Genomic DNA, 23844 nt, shown 5'->3' with positions numbered 1-23844 from the left:
CATAGATCACAGATACATACAAACTCTTATCTTTCACAATGCAATCAGTGGTGGACCATTTTCCCAATGCTTACACTGAACGTATTTGTTTGCAGAACCAACTTGTGTCAGACCTTTGTTTGCACTCAGCAAAATGTTTGATCACCTGTTGGATTTGTCATTGCAGCATTTCATCTGCAAATATGAGTGTGCCATTTCTACAATAGAATATATTTTGGCACAACTGAGACAATAACAAGTTACTTCTTCATAAGTAGATATTTGTCATGCATCAACCAAGGGATTACTTACCAAATGCATTTTTTGAAATCCATCAACGGTTGGCAAGTAAACATGTGGCCGCCCATTAATTTAATTTCAATTGCTTAAAGTGGCATTAGCCCATTTGAGGGGAGGATTAAAAAAATGCATCTATATGTAACCTATATATTCATAACAACTGTATTCATTTAAACTGGTTTAATAACCATAATGTTGTGTTGCATATCCTCACCATGATCCACCATATCCTTGTTCTATCCTTGTTCAGCCCTCTATATGAAACATCTGGATTTCTCTTGATTACATTAACTTGATCCAAACTGAAAATATTTATGTAAGCTAGTGTCTTGGAAGTAAGACTGTTCATTATTCATTACAGTCACGAGAATAGACACGAGAAAAAAAGGGCAAAATTCGTTTAACTTCAACCATTCATTTCCCATGAGATCCATATGACACATTCCATTCACAGCAGACTAAGAGATCATATTTATTCACCCTGGGGTCCAATGTGCGGTTTTGATTTGAATTGGGTTTAGTGATTCCACAACCGATTCCCTCCCTGCACATATATCTGTTCTGTTGAAGTTATAAAGTAAATGGACTCAATTGAATATACCTTCAAGTTCAAGGTGTATGTTGGGGAATAAAAATGGATTGTGATGGTTAAATGTCCTCCTGAGACGCCTTCTACCGTGGCTCACATTTGGGTTTTACTTGAGACACGAGTTAGCCTAGGTTTGACATATATAGCCTTTTCCTCTGTCTGTCTGTCACCCCCATTCTTCACCTCTGACGTGCCATTTATCATCTGGAGATGAAAGCCAGATCGATAGAGGCTAGAGGACCGTGGTAAGAAGGTCTCACCAATTTTCTTTTCACTTAACTATATTTTACAGAAAAATAGCTCTCCCTGGCCTGTCATATAGTTTGGTTAAAATCACGAAAGGGAATTGGCCCTGGGCGGGGATGCAGATGCGCACCTTCATAAGCATGGAGACCAATCTGTAAAAAGCCGCTGTGATGTGTGATTCAACATGAAAGCAACGGGATAACTCGCTAATCTCGCAGATGAAGCTGATCACTAACTGAATCCAAATGATTTAGAGACTGAAAGGGTGCAGAGGAGGTCGCGTGCATATGTTTACAGTGTGTGTGAGTGTGTGCGTGTTGGCGCGCGCGTGCGTGCGTGCGAGAGAGAGAGAGGGAGAGGGAGAGGGAGAGAGAGAGAGAGAGAAAGAGAGCGAGCGAGAGAGAGATAGAGTGTGTGTGTGTGTGTGTGTGTGTGTGTGTGTGTGTGTGTGTGTGTGTGTGTGTGTGTGTGTGTGTGTGTGTGTGTGTGTGTGTGTGTGTGTGTGTGTGTGTGTGTGTGTGTGTGTGTGTGTGTGTGTGTGTTTCCGTGCGGGTGCCCTGGAAAGGGCGGCAGGGGACAAGAAAAAAGCGGTGAAGTGGGCCGTCCTTTCTACAGTGGACCTGTCACACAATATTTAGCATAAAGTCAGTCCCCCTCTGTATGGGGATCAAGCCTATCACTCTCCCTCTGCCTTCATGTCTGACAGCGCGCAGAGAGGGAAGGAACTCACCTATTTTTTGTCTTTACAGACCGGGGACTTTGTCCATGTCAGCAGCCAACATCATCAGTCTAGGACAGCTATTCCCCCGCAACAATTTTGCCTTTTCCAGGGATTAATTTAACCACACCGGGATTTGATGTAAGTGCGTAAACTCTCCGTTTCTCTGTGCTGAATGATGCGCGTTTGTTTGTGCGCATTCGTTTGGAACATCTATACAATTTTATGCGTATACGTTTACCGGACCCGCGTGGGGTGTTGACACGCGAACATCACTCATAGTCATAGAGAAGGGTCCATGGTTAGTGCCTCCTGAACTATAGGCTATACAGGCTTAGCATTTCTCTGTATTTAGACTAACATTTAACCCCAACTTCCCAAGCCAGTGTACAGACCTAAACTATAAAGGCTACTCATCTTTGACGGAATTGACTCAAACTTTGCTAAACAATTGGCTTTTGGTCATGGAGATCAGATCACGATAGCGCGATTTTAATTATTAAATGCGATCAGCCACATACACAAATAATATAGACCTAATGTTGCCTATATGTGTGTACTATTCTAAGCTATAAACATAAATCACTATTTATCACTATTTAAAGAGTTTAGAGTTAAATACAAACTAAAATCACATCCACTATATACATTTTATTCCACGTTTGGTAATTGTTTGCGTATATTGTTTCAAATTCGGATTATTCTCATGTCATTATAATTTTGAATTTCACAATTTACACACCGCAATGTTTTATATGCTATAAGTTCAAGTTGATCTTTTAGACTATAGGATACACAATGATCCAAAAACCAAACACACAAATGCTATTGACTTGCCGAGGGGCAACACTGTGAAAATATTTCAGAGGTCAAAAATATTTGGGGATCTAGTCGAAATTGATAGGTGGCAGGTGCTCGCGAGCCACAAGAGACCACCGAAAGAAAAACAGAACCATAGCCTATATACCCACCCCTGACTCCACACTCCCTCACTGCATCCAACCCTGTCTGGGCCTATATATGCCACCATTAATCTGCAAATTGAGCTAATCTGCAAATTGAGATAATTGAGTTTTTGCCATTCTCCTGCGGCGAAAAAAAGGCTAAAAGGCGGACAATGAGACCCATTTGTTACTACATTTCCTAATTCCTACAAATTGTATTATACATTTCTAGAGCAGTCCTCATGTGTTTCACATGAGAAATGTAAACGTATATTTCTTTCCGTTATATTTTATACAAATATAAATCAAATATCAACTTAAAATAGTTTTTGTAAAATGTTGGGAATATGATTGATGGAATGTGGAATTGCTTGGTAGATCTAAACTTGCAATTCGAGTCACGAGTTTCAAGACTTCCGTTTATTTATTGTGTTTGGCATCATCTTATATTTATTAGACTATTTTGAAGTTAATTTTGACACGTAAAATGTTATGTTTTTCATGGGTAAATTTGTCATCAAAGCCAGGATACTGATAGTTCTTTTTTTCTTTTTCTTTTTTTTTCATTGGCTACTGAACATTTGGTTTATTCCGATAGGCCTTCCGTGCATGGCCTATTTTGCATTTGCCCCTAAGGTTAGGTCATATGAAAATAATATTTGTTTAGCCGTAGTTCAAGTTTGGCCTCCGCATGCAATGTAAACATTTTACTGCATGGTTATCAGTAAGGCTATTGGCTCTCACAACAATGGCCTGTGTACATGGCACAATACACGAGAGGCCTGTCTGTCTGCACGTTTTAATTACGCATCTTTTGCTATTTGATCAAATGCATTACAATTATTCCGCCTATAAGGATAATATCATTTTATTGTTAAAATACATTTGGTTTCGGTTGTCATTCACTTATAAAACTGATAGGTTTACAGGATATAAACAGGATATAAATATGTCATAATAGTGGAGGCTGTGTAATATAGATTGCAACACAATGGTTACATACAGTATATCGGCATCTTACATAATTAAATCATAATTATATCCATCTATTCGTCATCCGTTTCTTTCTTAGACTCCCACAATAAAGTTATAAGATGTTGCTATATCTTTATTTTTATTTTAACTTCGATTTAATCACTAGTCGTTACTGATTAAATTCCTATCATAAATGAATTACATCAATCAGTTTACAGGCAATAACAAACTTATAATCAAGCATGGTCTAGAAATGCACATTTTCCCAACAGGAAATTGGGGGCTATATTTTCTGTTGAACACGGTTCTGGGTGACATATTGTGCAGGTCCTATATTGAACAATATACTTTAACACTTTTGTTGTATAGGGTTTATAGCCTATACTTCGAGAACATAAAATGTGTGATGCGCGCGTGCAGGAAAATATAGACTCCCTCAATCTTATGCAAATGTGTGTTATAGGAGGGGAGAAATTAACATCTACAAACATTGGACTGAAATTCCATCTGCCACCTACTCGAGGAGGCCCTTAATAAGTTCTCAGACAGCAAAGTGACACACATCTTAATCAACTCTTAATCCAAGGAATTAATTCTCAACGCGTTTATGAATAATTCCAAGGCTAATGCCGGAGTCCGTGGAAATGTAAGCAGCCTGCCTCAGCCGCACCAACAGATGGACCCAGCAATCTCCTGAAAAATGAGAGGATTTTTGCTTCCATTATTTGGATATATATATAAATATATATTTTTTTATTATGGCCAGATATATATTTTAATTAGATCGATGTCACAGGGCTAGCCTACTACTTATGCAAAGCACTCCAGCGTATGCAAACGGAGGCCTCATCCTCTCTCATCCATTTTGATTTGTGTTCGTTGCTGAACACCATGCAGCCTATGCTGCATGTAGCCCCGCTAGTTCAAAGCAATAGCCTATAGTAAATATACACATCTATTATGGCAACGTTTCATGGTGTATCAGACTGTATATGTGATAGGAAATCTTGAAACCCTTGAGGTCGTTGTCGATGCTGGGCACAAGGAAGACTATAGTTTCAGCTGCATGCTGCAGAATAATATGCACTAATAACTCACAAGACCCAGAAACACAATTGTCTTTCTATAAACTTGTTGGAGTGTAGAGGTTACTCTGCGTAGGTTTAGGACTGTCAGCAATTTGCCATAACATTTTATTATGGCATGTTATGAATATGATGATATCTCCATCAGCATAATGCCCAATGACCTGTTTTAATGTCAACACCTTCTTGCATTTTGAAAAGAATAAAATAAAAATATTATGATGCACATATTCAGTGAATATTTGGCATTTGTGTAGGATAGAACCGATCAAATACCCTTTCCTTAACAGGAAAGAAATGTTGCTGTCCTTGCAAAGGAGGCCTGATGAACTTGAGCTTTTGACATCTCTGCTGGTTCATGCATCAGTGAACCATATATTAATCTTAAATTAATTTGTGATTGCAGTACTCAATAAAGTTTTAGCTAATACAGCCGATTTAACATCATGAAAATGACAACGATCTCTAGAGATACAAGATAATAATAAATAAAAATAATATTGAAAGTGAATTTGGTGTTGAGATATTAATATGTCCCCACGGCAGTTTAATGCTTAGTGAAGTACACTCTCAGTATCTAACCTATATCTATTTCTGTAATATTCTAGAACGGATCAGCCTGCTTGTTAACCCAGTGATAGTTATTGGACATGGCAATGGCAAGCTCCAAGAAGGAGGTCTCTTGCTTTGGAAATATAATCATGTCACACCTCCGAGGGGGCACTAACACCTTGTTCTATACAAAATGACAGGCTTGCGTCACCCAAGCTCTTTGCCTGCCAAGCCAGTCTGCGTCTTAGCACCAAGTTGACATAAAGAACATGCATTTTATTGGTGCATATAGGTCTGACTGACATGTTCATATTTCTGGACAATTACATGGTGTTCCATGGTGATACTAAACCTGGGTCACACGAAGAACAGCTGTTGCCCTCTATAAGGCAAGTATTCCACTTGAATTTTGTCAATTGGCCTCACTAGATTTTACTCCACATAACTGGTGTGTGTTCGTGAAATACAAACAGTGAACTATACACTACAGTATGTTGACTATATAAATAGGCATTTATCCAAGTGTATCTTTTGATGTCAAAAGGTTAAAGTGCAGAGAAAATATAAACGCCTGGATGCATTTGATCTCGATTCCCTTTACAGTCAGTTTAAACTCTATTGTTAGACTTTCAGCAAAGGTAAAACACTGTGGTTATGAGGTGGGGGAATCTGAGCTTTTTGACCCAAGAGTCAACTTTAACCCACAAATCCATATCAGAGGCTCATTAATACAAAGCCACAACACAGAAGCAGTGCTTACTATAGTAATCTCTCTGCTGTGAGATTCAACCTTATCCTCAAATCTCACATCTTTTTTCCCAGGGATACAGAGATAGCCTGAGGGAGATCGTCAACAGCATAGAATACCCATTTTCCTGTCGTGTAATCTTCTTGAAATTCTCTTTTTTTTTCTCACGCATGTTAAACAAAAAACAGATGAAGTTCTCTCTTTAAAGTTCTTGAAGTTGTGCTATTCATGTTGGAGTAACTATACACCCAAAGTGCATTAAGTTAAGTTTTGAAATGGTTTAGGCAAATTGAATTTTGCTTGACAACAGACAATATTTTAATTCAAGTTTTATTGTTAACATTGAAGTTTCACTTTAATTTGTGCCACTGAGGATATAGGCTTTCTAAACAGTAAATGTAAAGCTTTGAATAAAAAAATAAATCAATTATTCATTCACTTTCTCATGATCAAGAGCCCAGCTTTGATTCTGAATTATTTTGATATGCATTGTGTAACTTCTGTAGAATGCTAAAACTACTGACAAACAACTTAAAGCGAGTAGACTATCAGGAGATGATTGAGCTTGTAAACAATGTTGATATACATATGACAATTTTACAGTTTAGGAATTTGCAGGCACTCTTATCCAGAGCAAATTACAAAGTGCAAGGTCAGAGTAAGTGCCATGAACCTTTGCCAACAACTGAGTAGTGATCGAGTGCAGTGTTAAGAAAACAAGTATGTGCTATAGCAGCAAGTATCAAACCTGGCATCGGTCTAAATAACATACTTACCATATGTCTACAAATAAACAACATACCTAGCATCAATACATAACATAACTACAATCTACATGGTCAACAAGTAGGAGGTGCAAATGCAAGCATAATAAGTAAGCATGAGACGATGAGGTGAAGTTGAAAGAGATAGGTTTCCAGAATGCGGCAGAAGATGGGGAGTGACTGTGGTCCTGACTGACGATGGTACGTCACACCACAGCCAGGAGGGACAAAAGTCTACTCTATAGGCTGTCTGGAGCATTGGCCTGCTTGTCATTAAGCAGGTTAGGGTGGGATAAATGTGTCGGATGATTTGGGCAGGAATGAAGAGTGTAGGCCTGGATCAGATATCAAAGCAAAAACATTATTTATATATATTGCTCGAAAACACTGCATCAAATTGTTCTGGTTCATGATGCCTGCATGTGTGAGTCGTGACCCCATTCACCTGTTCTTCCCCTTGTGATAATCAGTTGGGTGCACCACAACCTCTTTCTCCTCACTATATTGACCATTTGTTGGCATTAATTAGGTTTTGATAGCACCTGTACCATACTGCGCAATATGTCTTTGCTGCATGGCTCTTGCGTGCCATGCCAGCTGCTATTCACGTGGTGTCTTAATTCCTTCCAAGGCTTTGGCTTTTGGTTCTCCTTATGAAATCCAAAAATTACAGTGCTAATATATTTTAGGGTTTAACATTAGTAGCTATCATCAGCAAAATAAATACAATTCTGGCTGTGGATGTTAAGTCAGTCATTTTTATGCTTTCACAGGCAGCAAGCCTATGTGTTTGATCCTTCTATTCCAGAAAGACTTACTGCTTATAGAATAGAATTCTATGAAATTGCAGTGACATTCTGAATCCTCACTGGCTAAATAATTCCATGCACTGGCACTTAAAATGACTTCATAGAGACATTTAGCATTTTTGTGAAATAACAAAAGTTGCCTATGATGAACACTGAACTCAGTTAAGTCCTATAGCAGCAAACACACTATAAACATGAATACTTAAAAAACGTATTCGGACTTGTTGAAACTTTCTACCAATAAAAACCATATATTTAAAAAAGAAAAAAAAACGTATTCGGCTTCACAGGGCCAGCTCATAGAGAACAGCCATGCTTTAGATGTTCAAAGGGGAATGCATCACAAAAAACATAATTTCAATGGCTTCGAATGGTGACACAATGTCTGGTTCACAAGTTCAACCAAGTATTTCTGTCTGACGTCCACGTACAGTGGTTTTTCTGATGTTTGGCATGTGGACAGAGCAGGGGGCGGGTCTTGTCACAGTGCCATGTTATGTGATGGACACACGGGTGGACCTCCTCCAGAGAGCTTCACATTTAGAAAGCAGCAGAGGTCACGTGGTCTGACTGGTCTCACAGACTGGCACACGATGTGGCATCTGAATCTGATCTGCGGCTAATAAACCACGGAGAAAAGATGGCCCGGATTTCACCAGCACACACTCCCTCATGGCTTTATTAGGCTATGATTTTAACACAATTTTGATGACATATGTGGGAGGAAAAAAGAACGGAGCGAATTCAATCACTCGTCGTCCGCCAGTTCTCGAATTCTGAATGTAATTTTGGTAAACGGGCTTACACAGTAGAGCACGCCGATCATACTTCTAGGGCAGATGCCATTCTGTTTTTATGGGACTCATTTTGGGAGCTACACCCGAAACAGTTGATAGACGGCTAAGTGGACAGCATATGCTGCACAATACCGAGCCACGACGCCGTAAATCTCTTGCTTTGAGGGAGTGACTGTCCCCATATATTCAAGGTGTTAACTGCGCTTGTATAAATAAATGGCCTGCTATTTTAGGCTCCATTAAGTATCGGCCTATTCTATTCCACCACGAGGTTTCTATTTGGGGTAGGGGGTGTCGTCGCGTATATAACTATTGCAGCAATAACTGTATTAGCCTACTTCAAAGCAATTCGAAAAGAGTCAATTCAAGGGGATATAGAAGAGTGCATGGTATGTCAGCACTCAGCAAATATCAATGCAATATACAATGTTTTCTAGTTGGCACATAATGTTCACATTAGCCTATATAGTGAATCACGTTGACTTTTGAGAAGATGATGAGCGGATTTGAGCGGTGGTGTCGTGATGTGTGTGTGTGTGTGTGTGTGTGTGTGTGTGTGTGTGTGCGCGCGCGTGCGTGCGTGTGTGTGTGTGTGTGTGTGTGTTTTTCTGTGCTGATGTGTATTGCCTTGCTGTTTTCAGAGCCTGGCCGCCGGGGTTATGGATTTTAACCTTCTGACGGACAGTGAAGCCCGTAGCCCGGCGCTGTCACTCTCGGACTCTGGGACTCCTCAACACGACCAGGGATGCAAAGGCCAGGACAACAGCGGTCAGTGCACGTTGTTGACCGATCACGTCCATGTGTTGATGCATGAAATTACGAACTTTCAGGGCCCTGGATGCAGAGCTATACTTACTCAATGCAACACGGAAAGGAAAATGGGCATAGACAAATAATGATAGTGAATATAGCCTATACAAATATTGAGAACAGTCTAATCTAATTTAATAGAAGTCAAGGATTTTTTCCCCAGGCGATATACTTCACTGCTTATAGCTATAAGCTAGACGTGTGCATGAACATGTGCCAATTCGTTACAATGATGTTTGGTGTGGCCTATATATCCACACTAAACATGTGAATTTCAAAAGGCTATATTTCTGGCTTGTATTTCATCCAGTAGGCCTATATAATCGCTGAGAACTATCATCTAATATAGGCCTATATATGCTAATTGGAAGAAGAAAAAATGTGAGTTTACTATTTATTGTGTTATGTTATTTGTGTGTTGATCTTAATTACTCGAAACATTAGGCCTATATATGATATGCGAAAAGTCTAAAAATTAAGAGGCAGTTAGCCGAACTCGAATAAATGTCTGGAATGTGCCTATACTATATAGATAAGCGAAGCTTTTTATGTAGGCTATTCTGGGATTCATGTCAAAATGTAATGGACACGACATTTTAAATTAAAACAGTGCAGTTAAGCAGGTCGTATAATGGATATAGGCCTTCATTAAAAATTAAAGGTGTAGGTATAGGGCCTATAGGCTAAATCTCACCCGCTTCCGTGATTTGCGCATGCAGATCGTAGGCCTATATCTTGTTTTAGTTTGCAATGCATGCAGTGTAATTGTAAGACTATGCATATTCGTTTATTATAGGCTGCATGCTGCATTGTAGGCCTACAGTCTTGTGTATTTATTTCGGCCTATGCTGTCTATATGCAGCACAACACTTGTGCTGCATAACATTATGTATGTCGGTTTTCTGTTGTAGGCTATAGGCTAATATTGTGGCTTATATTGTAACACTAAATTTAAGTGGGCAGGTTGTGTGATAACGTGGTCAAAGCATCACATTATAACAGGCCAATAGCACACACCATCACAAACATCTTATAATAAATAAGGAGTTACATTCCTGACATTTTCAGGTTGCAATGCAATCCCATGTTGTTTACAGATGTCATTTTAAAATCTGATAAACCAATTCAAGTTCACGATAATTCACGATAAGAAGGCCTCTGGAGAATGTCACAGGCAACATGCAGTGTTGATCTGTTGACATTATAGGCCTACAGGTCTGAAATATGTAGTAACACGACATGATCTTTCCAGCGGGATCTTTCAGAAAAATCAGTTCTGCAATTGTTACCGGCCTCAGACCTAGGGGAGTCTGGGTCGGTACAAGCGATACACAGGCTTGAATGCGCTGTGGATCTGTGAAAAACGAGGAACGGGACACATTCTTTAGTGTTGCGTAGCTCGGTCAGCAGCGGTTTATTACTGACTCAATGTATCAACATTCATTTGCATTCAGTATCAAAATATATCAAAATAATAACAACAGACATCTTAGTTCACAATAGCTTCAAAAACACAAAATACAATAAACCAAATAAATCAAAAATAAACTGTATCCTTCATAAAACCAAAAATAAAGTGCATAATGATAACCCTTTTGACAATATCCAATCTGTATTCTTACTCTCAACATACAAACTTAATACTGTAGTCAGAACACTCAGATTCCATTTATCATCATAACAATAATACATTTCCTGTCAGAACACTCAGATTCCATTTATCATTATAACAATAATACATTTCCTGAAACTAATACTCTTCTTCATTCACACCATCAGCTCAAATACACATTCAAAAGAACACATTTTCATTCAGACACGCGCGCACGCACGCACGCGCATGCGCACCACGTGTGCTGTCTGTGTGGTAACACAGTGTAAAACCACCTGGCAAACTACCTGGCAGCAGCCATTATTCAACTCAATCAAAACGATAAAACTACTGGTCCAAACTCACTTCAAGTACACTCAAAACGTTACTAAACATGTCACTGACAGTTCACAGTAGTTTCAACATCATTAGGAATGTTTAGATATGATATTTATACCTGTGAAAAACGAGGAACGGGACACATTCTTTAGTGTTGCGTAGCTCGGTCAGCAGCGGTTTATTACCATAGAGTATATAAAAGGATAGAGACTGAACTGGCGCGAAGCTCCGCCCCCCCAGCTATTCATGTCAGTGGAAGTTGCTCAGTGGCGTTTTGAAGCACCCGGAAGACTGCCGGAAGTACCGTCTCAGAACGTCTACTTCCGCATTTGACCACCAAATTTTGGTGGTCAAATGCGGAAGTGCAACCGAGCGCTCAATGTTAAAGCCCAGCTGCACGGGGTTTCCCCATAGAGTATATAAAAGGATAGAGACTGATCTGGCGTGAAGCTCCGCCCCCCCAGCTATTCATGTCAGTGGAAGTTGCTCAGTGGCGTTTTGAAGCACCCGGAAGACTGCCGGAAGTACCGTCTCAGAACGTCTACTTCCGCATTTGACCACCAAATTTTGGTGGTCAAATGCGGAAGTGCAACCGAGCGCTCAATGTTAAAGCCCAGCTGCACGGGGTTTCCCGGTCATGAATCCACGGGTCCGCCTGTAGTCCCTCCTCCTACCACTAGGGAGGAGAGCTTCAACGTTGAATAGCCTCACTGGCCCCTTGGGTTTCCCGGTCATGAATCCACGGGTCCGCCTGTAGTCCCTCCTCCTACCACTAGGGAGGAGAGCTTCAACGTTGAATAGCCTCACTGGCCCCTTGTTTATTACTGACTGCGCATGCGTGGGACCAAGACTATAGGCAGTTCCTCTATGATTCACAGAAGCGCAGGAGCGCCATCTATTGACTAGGAAGTCTAATAAGATGTGGCATCTCATAGAAAAGTGTCAATAATGTTAGAATAGTTCTAATAAATCTTAAAAAATGGGGGTGTATGTTTTAGTGCAAAACTACAATAGAGGCTATTTCTGAACCCTCTACACAATCTGCCCTCTCTGTATTAAACCAGCCTAACTTAGAACCCTTGGGAGCTGCATTTATTTATTTATTTTGTGCGCGCACGGAGCGAAAGCGTATAAATTCACATTTAATTGCCAAACAACTGTGTCTGACTGCTCGTAAATCCACCCCTAACAAGCCTTCAGACATTCTCCTCGCAAGTCAGCTGCAAAATGACTTTGAAAGAAATGTCAGCGCGGTATAAATCCATCCATGTAGCATGCTCCTTAAGAACGCTAATTTACTGTAAAGCCTTTACCCTATTTATAATCTTGTCTGGTTAAACGTGCAGCAGGTCTTACTCATGCGGCCCCTCTCGCTTTCTAATAATTGTCATCGTTTATGTTCGGAACTTCGAAGTCTAAACTAAAACGGCCCTGAAGGAGAAGGGGGGGGGGGGGGCACACATTTATTCTGTCATGCATCCAATGACAGAAAAAGTTTGAAAGGGTGTTATGTGGGATTCCCTTTTGATCCCCTCCCCTCTAAGATAAATATTAATGGTTATGGTTAATATCACAGAACCTTTTTTATTCATATTTTTACCAAACATGTTTTGTAAAATAAAACAGTGTTTCATGTTGTAATGTAGGCTATACTGTGCGAGAACACATGCCATTTCAAAGTTTATATCTTTGTTTGATAATTTGCGTCTCAGAAAACAAAATAGAGGATGACACTCAAATGATGCAATTAAAAAAAGGTATTTATTGGACCAACGTTTTGGCTGTGAAAACTGCATCTCCATCACCAGTTTGTTCAGATTATGTTCATTGAGAAGTTGACCCTCGAACAGCTCTCTCATGTAGGCACATTATCAGCCAGATTGCTCCTATTGTTGTTGACTACATAGGTTTAAAAAGGTCTGCCCTTTCCTCTGTATTGTATTATAGACTTTGGCCTTAAGTGACGGCTAACCCAGTGTCAGTTTACTGCCAGATAACAGCCCAGCCTCGGCCCTTATTGGTTTTGCCGGTGGCCCTGCGGAGTCTCTTTTTAAATCCTGCTGATCATTTCAAACTACTCCCAGAGAGTTAAGCCCTCACCAAACAGAGCCCAACCTGCCCCAGTCACAAAAGCCTGATCTGTGGGATTAGGTAGCCAACTAATTTCACTGCTTTCTGTGGGGTCCTCAAATTGCGGAGCTCTGATCATGGAGGGCTGAGAGGATCCCCGGCAGACATAACAGGGTTGTGTGGTCCCATAACCTACCGCGACTGGGCCAAATATAATGACTGATGGGCTTGGCACATCTTTGAAATGAGAGAGGGTAATGCGGTCGACTGTGTTAGGATCCACTCTCAGTTGGCACAGTCACGTTTCCTATGTCATATTGTGGTGGAATTGGAGGGATGCTGCTGCCACACTTGCCCTATAAGGATTTGATCTGAAATTACAATAACATTTAATGATGGTGAGGAACGAAAGACAGAGGGGGACTTTTGGGAAAAATATAAATAAATACATAAATAAATAATAATATTATAATGATAATAATAATTTCATTAAATGTCAATACTTGATAAAAAAAGTGATATAGTTTCTGCTCAGGCACAAAAATGTTAGCCTGACAGTGTGTTGCAGGTTTGAATCCCAAGAGCATTCTTAAAAATACACATATCAATACATTCAGGCAATCCCCAAAACACATACTTTATTATGTTTTACATACATTTTTATTTCCTTGACAAACATGTGAAAACAGGCATGCAATGGTGTCCATATCTCGACCACTCACCAGCACCCTTCACACCTGATCGCGTGACATCTGTCCCCCTCTCTCTCCAGATACGGAAAAATCCCAACAGAACCCACTAGACGAGTCGAACGCCGACGACGGCTCCCTGAAGAAGAAGCAGCGCAGACAGAGGACCCACTTCACCAGTCAGCAGCTCCAGGAGCTGGAAGCCACGTTCCAGAGGAACCGCTACCCTGACATGAGCACACGCGAGGAGATCGCCGTCTGGACCAACCTGACAGAGGCCCGTGTCAGGGTGGGTACAGTCCCAAATACTTTGCATCACACACTCAGTACACAGTCAATAAAGAACATGCATATAGTCAAACATGCAGGCCCTGTGCCACGGGGTTGCCAGAGGGGGCCTGTCACCCTCAGTTGCAAATTCCGCCCCCTCAGTTTAAGTTTTATGTACATATTGTTTTACTAGGCTATATAAAAATCACACCCGTGGCCTGGGCCGTGGCTCAGAGGTCCAGGCACCTTGGCCGGTAGCCCGAGTCTGGCAGTCTGCCGCGGGTTCGACTCCCGATCCCGACGGCCTTTATTGCATGTCACTCTCCCATCTCTCTCCCCCATTTCCTGTCAGCCTACTGTCTGTCCCTCTATAAAAAATGTAAAATAAAGGCGAAAGCCGCAAAAAAACCAAAACATTTAAAAATCACACCCGTGTGAAGTGAGGGGCGCTCTTGTCGTCGTACATCATCCAATAAAAAATGAATATACTTCTTCATGAATTAATTTGTCCACTTATGTTATTATCTTTTAACCATGATACAATGTTTTTTTTGAGTGGTGTAAACCACTCCTACAACTGGCTTTTTTGTGCAGAAAAAATGAGCATGGTTGCTATGTTCACCCTGATCTTGATGGTGCTGAAATCACACCCGGGTGAACAGGGTGAACATAGCAACCATGCTCATTTTTTCTGCACAAACAAAGCCAGTGTAATGAAATTACACCCGGGTGTGATTTCATTACGTCAGACATGATTTCATTACGTCAGACAGGCTATATTACACCACTCAGTTCACACGGGTGTGATTTTTTTTAAAATCACACCTGTGTGAAGTTAGGGGCGCTCTTGTCATCATACAAATTTACATCATATTTGGTGGACATTTTACCTAATTTCTCCTTTCATTGTCAATGGCAAGTATGAGACATGTGGGGACAAGATTTACATCATATTTGGCAGACATTTGACCCAATTTCTCCTTTCATTGTCAATGGCAAATATTGCGACGTGGGGACAAAATCTGTATATATAGGAGGGGCTAGCGCCACTCAAAACTCATCTTTTCACCATGACAACTGATTTTATGATTTTATCAACTACCCCCTCGTTGTTTCATCCTGGAGCCGAGCCGAGTCAATATTCAATACTATCTGCATTCCGGGACCGGGATGAGGGGTTCCATAAAGACCGGGATGAGGGGTTCCATAAAGACAGGGATGAGGGGTTCCATAAAGACCGGGATGAGGGGTTCCATAAAGACCGGGATGAGGGGTTCCATAAAGACAGGGATGAGGGGTTCCATAAAGACAGGGATGAGGGGTTCCATAAAGACAGGGATGAGGGGTTCCATAAAGACAGGGATGAGGGGTTCCATAAAGACAGGGATGAGGGGTTCCATAAAGACCGGGATGAGGGGTTCCATAAAGACCGGGATGAGGGGTTCCATAAAGACCGGGATGAGGGGTTCCATAAAGACAGGGATGAGGGGTTCCATAAAGACAGGGGTGAGGGGTTCCATAAAGACCGGGATGAGGGGTTCCATAAAGACCGGGATGAGGGGTTCCATAAAGACCGGGATGAGGGGTTCCATAAAGACCGGGATGAGGGGTTCCATAAAGACCGAGATGAGGGGTTCCATAAAGACCGGGATGAGGGGTTCCATAATTGATTCATGGTTTCAGTGATGCTTCACAGTTGTTAGTTTTGTTTAGCTTGTACTGATGATCAAAACTAATGGCTTTCCGAAACACCGTGGCCCCTTTTCCACCGGTTGGTTCCCAATGGGAACCGGTTCAGTTCTTTTTGGTTCTTAGTCCATGAGCCAGAGCTCCAAAATTGGAACGTTAATTATGAATTGAGCGGGCAAAACTATACCTATATTAGATTGTTATCACCATGAAACTTCCCCTGCAGTTGATTACTTACACAAAGACACTTCCCCTGCAGTTGATTACTTACACGAAGACAATGATTTATTGTATTACAAATTTTACCTTTTTAAAAATGCAAATGAGGCATTATGTAGGAAAATATTCTAAATAATAGAAAATGTGAAAAAGCTACTACTGTGGAAGGGTTATCATGTATTAATTTACTTGTATTGATCCTATAAACAATTTAGGTCTAGTTTTGCCCACCAATTTTGGAGGGCACCAAAAAGAATGGACTAAAATGGACTAAGAACCAAAAAGAACTGAACCGGTTCCCATTTGGAACCAACCGGTGGAAAGGGGGTCAGTGTGTCATGGAGGGAAAGGTGGCTTTGCAACAGAGTTTATTGCTCCTTGGTTTGAAGTGAATCTCAGAAGAGAGTTTAATATATTTTGGGCTTAGTCATTAAAGGACCACTTCACCACTTTTCAACCTATCTTCATATAATTGGTCCTCACTAATAATCATGATTTTTCTACTCAATCTGTGTCTCATAGGGCAGTTCAGAAACCCGTCCACCAGTGACATACATCATCATTAGGCAGATTTCTTTACAAAAATGTTTAGATTTTAATGTGAGAACGATTTTCGCATTGCAACTTTTCAGGACTGGAAAGCCTGCAGTTTCTATTAGCTCGGATTCCCCATCGATGATGTCACTGGTGGACGGGTTTCTGAACTGCCCACAGCCCTCCTATGAGAGTCTTGAGACGCAGACAGAGTAGAAAAAAATGGTGGCATTTTATCATGATTATTAGTGAGGACCTATTATATAAGATAGGTTGATGGTGATAGGTGAAGTGGTCCTTTAAAAGGTGTGTTGTTGATCTATATTCAGAATATCATGTATGTCTGTTGTTTGGTTGCGCATTAAGTACAGTTTTTGGCAAATCAAGTATTCTTGGCTGAAGTGGCAAACCATGTTTCAGTATGTGTTTCTGTATGTTATATGTACAGGTATACACATACGACAAAGTCAAACAACCATTCAAGAACATTTTTATTTCCCCAATTGTTATAATTATTTGAACTAAGAACATTTTCTTTAATGTATGCAATTCTTGCATTGCGACGCATTGTGAGCTTGTGGATTGGCTAATTTCGCTGTGGTTAATGTATAATGTAATGTATTAGACTAAAAGCATATAGTAACATATAGTAACAGAACTGATACCAAAACGTCAGAGGTATGGTTCACCCTGACCCCATCTCACTGCCATGTCCTGTTATGCCCCGTCCACAGTGGTTTTGTCACTGTGGGTTTTTTTTGGAGCAGGTGGGCACACATTCTGATGGATGACAATGCAATCGCTGGCCTGCTTGACTAGTAATGGATCAAATTAATGTTGGCGGGACGAAAGGTCACATAACAGGCGCTCCTGGTTGTTATTTTGAAAGGACAACAGACCACACACTGCCAGCGTCCTAATGTCCATCAGTGGCCTTTTGAACTCCTGCATATAGAAGCTCATGCAGACGTGGACTCCAGCATGCCCAAAATACTTTACCTGCCACTTTGATTCATATTCAGTCGAGGTGGAGTAGAGTCGGAGATTATCTATCAAAGAACGGGGAAGGAACTCGACAGCGATACTGAATAAGTGTTCATCAACATCACATGAAGGAGGAAAAAGATGAGAACAGATTTCTGGTGTATTTGATGTCTGTTAGAAACTGAAATTGAATTCTAGTGGGTTTTGCTTTCGGCACCAGTGGCTCAGTTTGCTTTGACACAGAATAAATAAAAAAAATCACACCCGTGTGAAGTGAGTGGTGCAACTCCGTGTGGAGGTCCCCCTGGGGGTGGGGGGAAGCTCCTGACCCACAGGAACGCACCCAGGGTGCCGGCCCGATTCCGGCGAGCCGCCCCGGCCGCGTCCGAAACGGTTGAGAAATGACAGAGTTACCGTGTGGGGCTCCCTCTACTGTACTGTACTGTACTGTCACACCCGAAATCACCATATATACAGTTAATATGTGCGTGTGTGTGTTTTTGTGTTAGGTTGCGCACAGGTGGTGAAAAACAACCATGCTGTTCACCACACACATAGCTCCGTAAGGGAGTGGTTGCACCACTCAAAAAAGACAAAACAACATGCACCTGTTCTTAGAATATTTAGAGCAAGATAAGATTTTCACCTAAATCCATGCACAAATATATTTTAAACCTATCTTCAGTGTTAAAGGGACACCCTTTAAAAAAAAGGGGAAAAAAAGAAAAATGTTAATGACGTTTAGAAGATTTAGAACACTTTCCTGGGGGTCTTTATGTGTGTAATATGTGGTTTTAGATATTTTAGATTTTAGCAGTGAGCCCAGTGTCTCTGATGTCATCAACACTGGGCTCACTTCCTTCCTAGACTACAATTCCCATAATGCTTTGGTGCACTGCTCCTCCTTGTGGATAGGGGGAGGGCTGTCCTACTGAGACAACATGTAGTCCAAGGACTGTCTAAGAAGGACGAGACGAGAAGACCGTAAGGGCGACGCCATGTTGCTCACATGGTGCTCCATGGAAGGAAAGAAACATGCAGTTGAGACCAAGGACTGTCTAAAGAGGACGAGACGCGAAGACCGTACGGGCGACGCCATGTTGCTTATGGTGCTCCATGGAAGGAAAGAAACATGCGCAATGGGCTATATGCAGCCAACACTTCCGTGTTCAGCTTCCTTGGTCTCAACTGCGCATGTTTCTTTCCTTCCATGGAGCACCATAAGCAACATGGCGTCGCCCGTACGGTCTTCGCGTCTCGTCCTCTTTAGACAGTCCTTGGTTGAGACCAGGAAGTTGGACATGACAAATCATAGATATGGCGCAAATGGCCCAGCAGATGGCGTGATGCCACTGACAGGAGATATGCTTGTACATATCATGTCACGTCATTGCATTTTACCTTTTATATTAACGTTTTAACAGCAAATGGATAAGTAAGTCCCAGCATGGATCATCACACAGACAGTAATGTTGGTCGGACATGACATTATGTACAAGTATCTCTCCTTTCATTGGCATCACGCCATCTGCTGGGCCATTTGTGCCATATCTATGATTTGTCATGTCCAACTTCCTGGTCTCAACTGCGCATGTTTTATTCCTTCCATGGAGCACCATGTGAGCAACATGGCGTCGCCCGTACGACGCCATGTTGTCTTCGCGTCTCGTCCTCTTTAGACAGTCCTTGATGTAGTCCAGGAAGTAAGTGAGCCCAGTATCCATGACATCAGAGACACTGGGCTCACTGCTAAAATCTAAAATATCTAAAACCACATATTACTGTACACACATAAAGACCCCCAGGAAAATGTTCTAAATCTTCTAATCGTCATTAACATATATCTTTTTGCAAAAAGCGTGCATCTCACAATGCAACAAGAAACATTCACTATAGGAAACGTTTTCAGCAATGTACTTTGCAGAAATATTTAGATCCGTGAAGATGAATGCCTGATTTGTACTTGGTTACGCGCTGATCTACGAGCTCCCTTTGTGAGCTTGTAGATCAGCTATATGTGGCACACAACACCGTCATGCAACAAAGTATAAATCTTAAGACTGCAGACAGTCCATCTGACAACCTCGACAGTCAGATGTTTCCAAGGGCATTTGACTTTAACATGGCCTCAGAGTCACGTTAAAGATGGGGCAACTACTCTCCCTGATCGAGGGGTTTCCCCATGCAGTCACTGAGTACGATGGAAAACTTAAGAGTCGTGCACACTGTACGCCTGCTATAATGGTCAGCAGCAGCATTCTATTATTATCATTATCAACAGATGCCTCCCGTGCTGGAAGTGAATTGAATAATGCATCGTCAATGCCAAGGGTAGTAGGGTAAAGACTAAAGAGACAGATTCATTTCTGGAAACGGAAGGCCCACAAAAGTTTTGAATAGAATTTAACCATATGAACTCGAGCGTCCATATTCTAGGGCAAACATTTGGCAAAAATAGCCTTGCGACGCGTTGTGGGTTTGTACAGAGGGTAACAAAGCAACAGGCCTAGTATAGACCTTTTGTCTTATATTTGTAGTCAAAAGGTTGTTTTGAGTTATAAGGAAAGTTTGTAAAAAAAAAAAAAAAAAAAACTTTATTTCTGATCTGCATATGAATAACCTCAATTTAGATCTGCCAATAAAGCTTTGGCTTCTTCCTCATAATCTCCAAATATTGGACCTTAAATTGAGAAGAAAGAAAAATAATAAGATTGCCCTACCTTGACATTTAGTTCATTGGGATCTCATTATTCAAATAAATGAATAATTAGGTTTAATAAGCCTTGCCTAATATGTCTGTTCGATAATACACTTCAACTTGGTTTCAGGGATCACTGTCTTTCTGAAATTTTGAATACACACTCTTAATATTACAGAAAGTATTTTCGAAGGGGTTAGGTAACTCCAGTGTAAGTTTATCCGCTGTAAGAAATAAATAAAGTATGTTTTTGTCGTTCTCTGTTCCCGCAGGTGTGGTTCAAGAACCGACGTGCCAAGTGGAGAAAGAGGGAGAGAAACCAACAGGCAGAGTTATGCAAAAATGGCTTCGGTGCCCAGTTCAATGGACTCATGCAGCCCTATGATGATATGTACACAGGCTACTCCTACAACAACTGGGCTACCAAGAGCCTGGCGAGCAGCCCACTTTCTGCCAAGAGCTTCCCTTTCTTCAACTCCATGAATGTAAGCCCACTGTCGTCCCAGCCCATGTTCTCCCCCCCCAGTTCCATCCCCTCCATGAACATGGCCTCCAGTATGGTGCCCTCGGCGGTGACCGGGGTTCCCGGCACGGGCCTCAACAACCTGGGCAACCTCAACAACCTCAACAGCCCCACGGCACTCAACTCGGTAGCGGTGACGGCAGCCACCTGCCCCTATGCCACTACGGCGAGCCCCTACATGTACAGAGACACCTGCAATTCAAGCCTGGCCAGCCTTCGGCTCAAAGCCAAGCAGCACGCCACCTTTGCCTACCCGGCAGTGCAGAACCCAGTGTCAAACATGAGCCCATGCCAATATGCTGTGGACCGGCCGGTATGAAGACAAACTATGACCCCTGGCCTGACCGACCGACCCATTGACACCCCCCCCCCCCCCCCATCTCCCCAGTCCCTACCTTCACCACAATGCTACAGACTGGTGAACACAGTGAGAAATTGATGGTACACAACAGAACGGAGACAACAGACCCCAGATGGACCACCAATGCTTCAAAGGAACTCTCTCCAATATGTTGAGACTTTGTTGCTGAACCGACCAACTGTTTCAAAAGGATTTCTAAAGATTATTATACACCATCATTTTATTTTTCCGTCTTTTTGAGCTGCATGATTAGAGTGAATTTAGGAAAACAAACAAACTGGATGCTTCAACCGGACCGGACCGGTGGTCTACACCTTGGCCAAAAAAAATTCATGTCAAATGTGACATTTTCTGCCACCATGGGAAAAAGGACCTGAGGTTGCAACATGGGAGAATTAAGAAGATGTATATAATGGACTTTTTTTGTTTTGTATGTGACAAAAAAAAATATATAAAAAAAAAAAAACGTAGTACTTTGAAGATGAGAAAAGCATGTTCTTCAAGAGCAAAGACACTAGGTTGATGTACTATGAGTACCTCCTTTAGGAATTTTAATCTTTGTTGTGAATTCCATTCACCTTGGAAGGTCATAAGTGAAAGGTCAACTTGAAGGGGCAAGAGGAGGGTAAGGAACGTCGTCTCGAAAAGTAAAAATAACCACGAGCGGTCAGACACAACAACAATTTACACACACACACACACACACACACACACACACACACACACACACACGCTACCTTTATCAAGTAAAAACCCTGAAAAGCCATTGAATATATAGATTTGTGTGGTGTTATACAAAGGGAGTCCATGACTGTATAAATGTATGTAAGAGTGCAGTTGTTATAACAAAAAACAAGCTTTTTTCTGGTGTAGCCTGCTTTGTCTCATTAAAGAACCAATAAAAGGATCCGTTTTTATGAACTACAAATGTGCTTTGCTGCTGAAAGAAACAGCACATGTCCTTCCCTATCTTCAATCTATGGCCTATGACATAAAGAAACAGCACATGTCCTTCCCTATCTTCAATCTATGGCCTATGACATAAAGAAACAGCACATGTCCTTCCCTATCTTCAATCTATGGCCTATGACATTAATTGGCATGACCCCGGTCAAGACAAAATGTTCTCCTAACATGACCACGACACCATGGAAACGCTGTCTCAGCTCCATGGCAACGGTTACACAAGAGGGGCATGAGGAGAGAGAGTTAATGGATGGAGAGAGATGGAAAGATATGACGTGCCCGATGCCTTGTCACCGATACGTTTGACCTACACTATCCAGAGGCTATCCAGTAACCCAGGAGAACGTCTTAGAGGCCCTGTCTCTGGTCGTATGTGAGCAGCGCCAATATTACATAAGAGCTCATCGAGATGCAGATGGGTGACACATTAAAGGAAAAACCAAAATAAAGTGTCTTAGTAAGGCATTGGGCACTGCAAGCTCCCAGAACAGCTTCAATGCACTGTGGATATTCCCTCATTTGGTGTTTTGATGATGGGGAGGTGTTCAATTGGGTTGAGATCTGTGACCTCAAACAAGGTCATCAAACCATTCATTTCCTTATAGATGGGGGGAGGGGAGGGCACTGGAAGGGACCACTCCCATCAGGATAGAAATGTTTTAATCATTTGACCCTTCCCTCTAAAGGGAACAGGTGGACCGAAACTATACCAGGGAAAGAGCACACCAAGGCCAAGCATTCAGGCCTGTGCTGTTCTCTTGGGGTATGCTACAAATGCACTCACCCAGTGTCCACTTGTGGAGAATACGGTGAAGGATGACTCATCTGATGCCACCTATGTCTCTGTAGACTGAATGAATATGCATTTGTCTTTGAGGGGTATATGCACTGCAACCCTCTAGTATGACATCACTATCTATGTACTGTAGTTGTTGATGCACTGTTCTTGCTGACAGAACTGCATTGATGAGTCATACGAGTCTCAATCATCTCTTGCTAGTGTTTTGTACATGCCATAATCAAATGTTAATTGCTTAATCCATTGAGACCTGGAACGCATCCATGTCACGTTAGCGTTTAACCACATTAACCATTAAACCGGGAACCCCTTTTGGTGTTTTAAACATTATGTTATAATTTAGCTATTGAAAAATAGCAGATCTACAAGCTCATAGCGCGCCACCGAGTGGCGCGCTATGAACTTGTAGGTCTGCTATTTTTGAAAAATCGTTAAAATGTGCCTCAAATCTTTCCGAAAATTGTCATGATTTAGAAAACTTTTTTTTTTAAATTTCGACGTCAGGCCTGAATGGGTTAATTGTATGATGCGGTACACCTATATGGAACATCTGCATTTGGTATGTTTCGCCACTGATTTATTCACGTTCTTCCTTTAATTTGTCACCCGTCTGTGCCGCCCCGATGGTGTGGAGTAACAAACAAGCAGTACACAGCGAAATCTGGTGTTAATTCAACTCTGAGAGACGGAACATTTTTTACACTCTCAAAGTTAATTTAACCCTATGAAGTTTACTGTACCATAGCTCAGGGGTGGGCAACTTTGAAGATGGAGAGGGCCACTATAGTTCCACACT

General features: G+C 41.5%; 1 protein-coding gene across 2 annotated transcripts; it reads left to right on the top strand.

Annotated features, from left to right (window-relative positions):
* The first annotated feature begins 1817 nt into the window (after positions 1 to 1817).
* On the top strand, positions 1818 to 22181 carry pitx3 (paired-like homeodomain 3). Of its 2 annotated transcripts, none has more exons than XM_079511521.1 (4): positions 1818 to 1973; positions 9148 to 9274; positions 14089 to 14294; positions 20672 to 22181. In XM_079511521.1, exons 2-4 carry the CDS (start codon positions 9166 to 9168, stop codon positions 21239 to 21241), a joined length of 885 nt encoding a protein of 294 aa, XP_079367647.1. In that variant the 5' UTR covers positions 1818 to 1973; positions 9148 to 9165; the 3' UTR covers positions 21242 to 22181. The 2 variants fall into 2 exon arrangements, with proteins under 2 accessions (XP_079367647.1, XP_079367648.1); XM_079511522.1 differs by having other exon boundaries at positions 1818 to 1977.
* The last annotated feature ends 1663 nt before the right edge of the window (positions 22182 to 23844 follow it).

This window comes from Electrona antarctica, assembly GCF_951216825.1.
Source record: "Electrona antarctica genome assembly, chromosome: 10".
Classification (NCBI taxonomy): Eukaryota; Metazoa; Chordata; class Actinopteri; order Myctophiformes; family Myctophidae; genus Electrona; species Electrona antarctica.
This window is presented reverse-complemented; position numbering and strand designations above follow the sequence as displayed.